The following is a 7,870-nucleotide window of genomic DNA, read 5'->3' on the forward strand; positions in this document are numbered from 1 at the left end:
AATTTAAATTCAATGAGAAAATTTGCAAAACCGAGTTATCCCGCTTCGACCCACCATTTTGATAGACGAAGTGAAAGCTATGCTATTGAGAACGCGCCATCTAGGTGGAACGAGACAAAGGGTAATACCATTAAATGGAATGCACCCATAGAGTTCTCCTTTGCCGTTTCCACCTCTCAAACATTCGACATCATGGCGATCTAATCAGAATAGAGTAGAGAAAGGAATAGAGTGGTATACTGGTGTTATTTCTCTCTCTATCAGCTCATCCCATATCTCGCTCTCTCTATCTTTAATATTAACTATGAATGTACCCCATTCGATATTTTTGACAGTTGATATAAGGAATTTTTAGCGTCGCACAACATTAAGCGGTTAATTGCATTATGTCACATTTAGTATGTATAAAGAAGGTTTTAAATAAAACTACAGTATAATTTTTTTAGCTATATTTAAAATTTGCAAATACTCACAATTAAATTAAAAACTCAATTACTTCAGTGCGACATTTGAAATAAGTTGAATACAAAGCTTACTAACAATTATCAACGATATACAAGACGTCCAATTACAAATTATTTTTGTAATATATTTTTTTCACTCTTATCTATTTTTTGCATATAAAATTCTTAACTAACTATTTAAAAAGGATTTGTCCATTCCGCAAACGGCCTTTGAAGAAAAGATGATATTAAGGTTTAAATTTAACCAAAGGTATATTTTTCGATTGTAGGCATTTGTCGCATACCCACTCTGCGTATACCTCAGCTGTTAAAAGTTGAAACGCAGCTTCAGTCAAACCGGTGCAACCCCTATAACAACACAATATTCTTCAACAATGGATTGGGAAAGTTTATTACAGAAATATATATATCAAATTATAAATTCTGGGCAATTATTTTCAAATTCCATCTCCTTTGAACAGCCTGATGTCAATCGACCTTTTTGCCGATATTAACATCCCTAATGGCTCGCAATTGTAAGGAGAGGTTTATAACCACTGACTAGTTTCGAAGATATTTCGTCTCATCAGAGTAGTATAAAAGCGGAGAATATATTTTCGAAATTATTTCAGAAGTGAATAATCATTTATTATGATATATTTGACACATCTCATTAGTGGTTTGCACTTGGAACCGAGGTTGGCGCTAGATAGCGTTCGCTGATAAATGTTTAACTACAAGAACCAAAAAGCGATGCTCTTTGACGTTGTGTGTTATACCACTCTAATGAGACTTAATAACGCCGAAACCATACATTTTCGAACTATATGGACAGAACAAGGAGGAACGAGAAAAAAAAGAAGACCAAGGAAAAAATCGTACGAAGAGGTGACGAAAGACCTAGAGAGAGAGAGAGAGAGAGGGAGGGGGGGGGGAGAGAGAGAAAGAGACAAAAAACCAATAAAATTGAAAAAAAATACAAGGTTGATTTTTCATTTCTTTGCAACTGATTTATGAAAAATTATATTATAATATAATAGAAGAAATGTCTTTACGAAAACACTCAAGTTATATATCTGCTATAAAACAAAAATTGAAATTTGATTATTTTTCGATTTTCCAGAGCAAAACACATCTTTTAAACATATTGCTCACCTGTGAAACCAAAAGTTGCACCCACTTTCACATAATATGGCTTGATCATTGTCATGTACTTCCTTGTGGCACACTCCACAAGGATAAATCGGCGGAGCATTCGGATTTTGGGAATTGAAAACCATTGGTTGATCCGCTGGATACACTTTACCAGCAGAAACCGGCATAGGTTTCGAATACATATTATTCATCGGCGACATTATAAAATTATTATTCATAGGTGGACCTAAAACAGAAAACACGTTTCAATCCTCATACAAATAGTAACAATTATTGGTAGTACTCACCTACTGGTGGTCCATTACCGGAATTCATATTCATTCCAGGTCCTTGTCCAGGACCTCCATGCGATCCATGAGACATTTGTGGTCCTCCCATAGGTGGACCATTCATGGGATTATTCATCCCACCGCCATTCATAGGACCATTATGACCCATTGGACTAGCATTACCTGATCCATGGCCAGGCATTGGACCCATATTACCAATAGGACTATGCATAGGAGGACCTGTCATGTTCATGTTAGGTCCCATAGGTCCTCCTCCACCCGGACCGTTGGGACTGGGCATCATATGGGGCGGACCGTGACTAGGACCCATATGATTCATCCTAGGACCGTTCATCATCATAGAATTATTCATTTGGTGGGCGTTTGGGCTGTGCATGATAGGGGAATTCATACCCATAGATGGGTTAGGACACATTGGTCTATACATACCCATGTTGTTTGCCATAACCATATTCGGATTGGGACCTATATAGATATTGAAGAAAAAATTATAACAATAATTGAGTTATTTTGTTAATATTACCTCCCATGACCATTTGGGGCCCACCGTGGGGTCTAGACATACCGGTATTAACATTACTGGGACAATCATCAAAAGGGTTCGATGCTACTATTGTATCACCATAACCAGATAAAGGAGGAGGTAGTAAATCTTGAACACTGGGCGGAGGTTGGATAGGCGCATTTTTTCTTTTCCTTTTAGGATTAGAAGGAGCAGGGGGTAAGTCTGAAGGTAAATTGGGGACGTTCAATCTAAATGGCGGCATGTGAGACATTATTATTGTTAATAAATAAACTTCGATTCAACTAACTGTAATGTACCATTTTTATCTTGTTTGTAATTGAATAATTTTTTAGATTTTGTTCTGTTCGACCAATATTTAATGTCTTTTTGTGATAAAATTTCCGCCCCAGACACTGTTATACTCTTCAAATCCTCTTCTTTCACTAGTATATTGCGTTTCACTACGAATTTCTTCACTGGTTGATCAATAGGCAATTCCTCACTTTTACCCGCTTTCAATAACTTGTCTGAATTATAAAATAACTTAACGCCACTAGTAGTCTTCTTTTTCTTTCTATCAACTTTATCCTCGACGGCATAATTAATGTTTTTTTCCAACTGTTTATCCAAAATGAAAGATAGTTGTTTAGCTACGTATTTTTGAAATTCTGGAGTTACTTTAAGGAAGTTGAACTGTTCATTTTCGTCTACAGTTTTACGTAGACTTGCGAGTTCTACAACAGGCTGTAATTTTTCTTTTGATTCTATAAAAAAAAGAGTTCAACAATTTCATAGTTATTTTTGAAAAACTAAATAATTACCTTGTATTGAACTGTATAGGTTTTCTTTAAAAAACTGAGGATCTTGTGCTTCTCTTATTAGGGCTAAATCTTCATCTGAACTATCAGAGGACATTTTTTAGAAATAATACAGCGTTATCCATATTTTTATAAATAAATGTTTTGTAATTTGTTTAAAGTCTTTGTGTTCAATAACTTCATGAAACGCTATAGTTCCAAAAAAGACAAAGAGAGCGTTAATCATTATACATTCTAAAGCGCGTATAAGACAGAGATAGATAATGAGTTTTTAAGTTGGCGTCACTTGAAAATTAGGCATTTTTTAAAATTTCACATTCATTTTCTGAGCATTCCATTTAAATATACATAATTAGAATTATTATAAATACCTAGTAAATTATAAGTTTTAATCAACTCTTGTTTTGATATCATAAGAATCTAGTAAAAATAGTTGATATTCAATTTAAGGTCATCTTTTAGTTCTACGAATTAAGATTGGAAAAAAACTGTAGAAGCCAGACAAAATTTGAAAATATCACACATATTCCATACTTTCATTATCTAATTAAGTTAATTAGTGGTGACGTAAAGCATGATATTTAATTTAGGGAATTTTTGTTTAATGTTGACTAATCTGTTTACTGCTAACTTGGCAATACAAATATGTGGTGTGTCAAAATTGCCAAATTCCTATAATTAAATAGATTAAAAATGTGAATTGTTATTTTTAGCTTATTTATCACAAATTCTTGAAATGATTTCTCCTTAACGAGCATCGAAAATGACTACCAGAAATCCTACAACATTAATGTCAATACCAAATGAAGAGGCATTCGATTTTCTATTCAAAATTGTTATAGTAGGTGAATGTGGGACGGGAAAAACCTGTGTGGTTCAACGTTTTAAAAATGGAACGTTTATAGAAAGACACGGAAATACCATAGGCGTAGACTTTTCTATGAAAACGGTAGTAGTAGATAACAAAAAAGTGAAGGTAATTCTAAATCTATTTGTATATTAAAATAGAGATAACAAACTTTATTACAGCTTCAAATTTGGGATACAGCTGGACAAGAACGATTCAGAACTATAACTCAAAGTTATTACCGTTCAGCTAACGGAGTTATTATTGTTTATGATATTACAAAAAGATCCTCTTTTTTATCTGTAACCAAATGGGTGGAAGAAGTGAAAAGGTATTCTGGTAATTCAGTACTTTTAGCAGTCGTTGGAAACAAAGCAGATTTAGAAACATTGAGAGAAGTCGAGTTTGAGGAAGCCGAAGGTATCTGCCAGTATATGCCTGATGTATTATTTGTATTAGAAGCCAGTGCCAAATCTAATTCTAATATTGAAGAAGCTTTCATGTATCTTGCCACAGAATTGAAGGTATGTACATGTATTTTCATCTTCTACTACTTTATCTTCTATTATCAACCTTATCTTTATCAACTTTTGATATCCTAGATGTAAATGTCCATTTACAGGACAATTTTTGTACCAAATTCATGGTATTTTCTTCCAATCCAGATTTAGAGCTATGAACAATCAATTTATCTTGATATTTGCTTAATATATTCTATAGTAAATAAGTTTGACTCTTGTTTTGATATTCTTTATTTAAATTTACCAATTTATATGTTGTGGTAGGGTTTTATTCACTCCGTATAATTTTGGCGAATATGGTGTTGTATTTAATATAAATCCACCATAAATGTCAACTTTGTTCTCAAAAAAATTTACTAATCATGACGGTTGCTTTACCACATAAGCTCAATGGTAGGTATTTAGTGGAAATTTTGTTGTAAGCCATCTTGTGAGTTTCTCTCGACATTTTGAAATGGAAATCACATATAAACACACAAGTAACACCCTCAGAATTTGATGAAATTTTAGTATAAAGGTTGTACATGTAGAGATTAATTTTTTTTTTCAAATAAAAGGTGTTTCTAACAACAAAATTCAGGAGGTTATTGCTCATATGAAATTAAAAAGTGTCTTTTGTATAACAAAATTTCATTAGTCCACCCCTTTTCGAGATATCACCCTTAAAAGGTGGTGAATCTGTAATTTTCATGCACTCGCAAAGGACTAACCACGGGTAATTTTCAATATTACTGTGCACAAAAATTACAGAATTTCAAGTTTATGACATTACTGAAATTTTAGAAAAAAACTCAATTTTAGTCACCTCCTTTTAAGGGTGATATCTTGGAAAGAGGTAGGCCGAGGAAAGACCTATCTTAATTTCATATGAACAAACACCTCTTGAATTTTGTCTTATAAATTTAGAAACACCCTGTACTACAACATACTTTGTTGTTAAAAGTATTTTTGTAAAATCAAAATTTTGAATTTGATTTTCTCAAAAAGTGCATTTCCAAAAAATTCCTATAAACAGTTTATACTTTTGATAAGTGATTTTGAAAATTTTAAATAACTCTTTCTATTGTTTATAAAACAACAAAATTATTCCGTATCCTGACTTTGTTCATTTCTATTGAAGTTTGAAAGAAAATTAACAAATGTTCCCATTTCGTAATTTTCGCCAATAACTAGGTTTGAATTTTGGGAACCATTGGTTATAACACGTTTACTGCAACCCAAAAACTTTCTAATCACTTCAATTTTCAAAGCTGAAGAACTGGATTTTCTTCTCTTTGAAAGCTTTTCTTTTGGCTACACCATTAGCCAGTAATTTATGCAACTTATTTAATATCCTATTTTTTAAATTTCTTTCCTGTAGTAGGTTTTTATAATTAATTTACAAACTCAGTTTTATCGTTTAATTTTAGAGAAGACATGATAACGGAATGTTGATGCAAGACGATGATGAAGATACTATTAGATTAGGGGATACTAAGACAATTACTAAATGTAGCACATGTACAAAAGGTTTGATATAATTATTTATTTATTTTATTTACATTTATAATGTAGTTTTTGGATTTTATTCAGGTGCCTTAAAATGAACTGAAATATTTATTATTATTTATGTATCACAGATTTTGGTATCTTCACAATAATGTTTTTATTTTAACAGTTGAGGTGTAATCAGTTTAAAAAAAAATTAATACTTATATCAATATATTTTTGGTATCCTTGGTAATTTTGCTAAAAAAATATCAGATCCTGTTGGAAACCATCTCCAAGTTAATCCCTGATATGTACAAGGTTTTTAGGGTAGAAACCCAGTTGTGAATGAAGGAAATTAACTTTCATAAACATGTTGATATCCTGCACCTTCCCCTAGTGAGAGTGCAGTAATATCGAGGTCATTCAGCCCTTTTATCATATATGAGATTTACTTTGGTCAAAACCAAATTCAAGCAACTGATTCCTTTGGAATTTGGTTTATGTATTTTGATTCGATTTGGTTTCGATGTTTCATTATAATTTATGGACAAAACAAATTTCAATAATTTAGGTTATGTCAACTATTTCAATGTTTTTATTTTTTGATTATGTCACAACATTTTTGTTGCTTAAATTAATTGATTATTTTTTATATATTTTGAAATTATTTCTAAAAAGTAAACAAAACGAATATATAGAATTTCATAATAAACTATTCTGACGATCGTATAACAAGGCCGTGACGAATTTAATCATCTGTGACCAGTGTTGCCAGATTTTTTTTGACTTTTCAAATCTTCAATAAATTTCAATTTCAAATCCTTTATGTAGAAGAAAATTCGTCAATTCCGGCAACACTATCTGTTTTATCCAAGGGTATTAAATATTCTGTAGTTGCATATTGATAATAAATTTGTTTAAAATATTTAAGTGCAAACTAATTTTATATAATTTTTTGATATTTTAATTTCGTATTTTTTTGATATTATATCGGAATAGGATTTTATAAAGCTTTTTTTAGATGTGAATTGTATCGTAGCTACACTACTGGATGAATTTAAAATTATATTTTTATTAGATTCTTCCCTAGTTATCGAAACTTAAATTACTTCATCTAGTTGATAGGAATTCCAACAATTTGTTGTTATAATAGGTCAAGATACAATTTTGTCAATTTACTAGTTTTTTCTAAACAGCATAATAGTTTTCTAAAATCGAATTCAGACGAATTTCAATCTCAATAACAATGTTAGTATTGAGTCACCATTTATCATATTCCCCTGTAGATGTGTAAAATGGACAGATCCGGCTTGGGCCTAAATGATAACAACATTATAATGGAATATTTTCAGAGTCGTATTTAATTAAACGGTATAAATATATTAATCCAGTTGTGTAGTTCTATATAATTGTGAATTTTAGATTTTACAAGGTGAATTTTGTATTTAGAATAAAACACGATACGCTTAATTTTTAGCAAATCTGTGAAGTATTTTAATCTATATACTCATTTTATATATGATTACGATAAATAAATACGTTAATTTATTATTTATATTCATTTATTTTCGTATATGTATCTATATATATATATATACAAGGAGTACCTAAAATTAATTTAGTGATGGTGATATTACAATTTCAATTTGAAATCTCATCAAACTTGAGAAGATTTATGAAAATATTTATAAAACGAATCCTCTCGAGTTTATACAGGGTGATATTTTAGTTCTTATACAAATAAAAAAATAAAATATACATATTTTAATTTCTGTACAAATATTGTACTACGCTCTGTATATATTTGTGTACTTTTTTTTT

General features: G+C 31.0%; 3 protein-coding genes across 3 annotated transcripts; 1 reads left to right on the plus strand and 2 right to left on the minus strand.

The window, feature by feature from the left end:
• Positions 1-430: 430 nt before the first annotated feature.
• Positions 431-3,419, minus strand: LOC130447927 (protein pygopus-like). The gene is made up of 5 exons (XM_056784984.1): positions 3,215-3,419; positions 2,412-3,157; positions 1,886-2,353; positions 1,599-1,824; positions 431-812 (listed from the first exon to the last, which is right to left on the minus strand). Exons 2-5 carry the CDS (start codon positions 2,662-2,664, stop codon positions 692-694), a joined length of 1,068 nt encoding a protein of 355 aa, XP_056640962.1. The 5' UTR covers positions 2,665-3,157; positions 3,215-3,419; the 3' UTR covers positions 431-691.
• LOC130452352 (protein CUSTOS-like) lies at positions 2,673-3,308 on the minus strand. The gene is made up of 2 exons (XM_056791558.1): positions 3,215-3,308; positions 2,673-3,157 (listed from the first exon to the last, which is right to left on the minus strand). Exons 1-2 carry the CDS (start codon positions 3,306-3,308, stop codon positions 2,673-2,675), a joined length of 579 nt encoding a protein of 192 aa, XP_056647536.1.
• Positions 3,420-3,833: 414 nt separating the features above from the next.
• LOC130443065 (ras-related protein Rab-43) lies at positions 3,834-7,600 on the plus strand. Its single transcript, XM_056777527.1, has 3 exons — positions 3,834-4,187; positions 4,241-4,582; positions 5,989-7,600. Exons 1-3 carry the CDS (start codon positions 3,975-3,977, stop codon positions 6,097-6,099), a joined length of 666 nt encoding a protein of 221 aa, XP_056633505.1. The 5' UTR covers positions 3,834-3,974; the 3' UTR covers positions 6,100-7,600.
• The last annotated feature ends 270 nt before the right edge of the window (positions 7,601-7,870 follow it).

Source organism: Diorhabda sublineata, chromosome 1 (genome assembly GCF_026230105.1).
Source record: "Diorhabda sublineata isolate icDioSubl1.1 chromosome 1, icDioSubl1.1, whole genome shotgun sequence".
NCBI lineage: Eukaryota > Metazoa > Arthropoda > Insecta > Coleoptera > Chrysomelidae > Diorhabda > Diorhabda sublineata.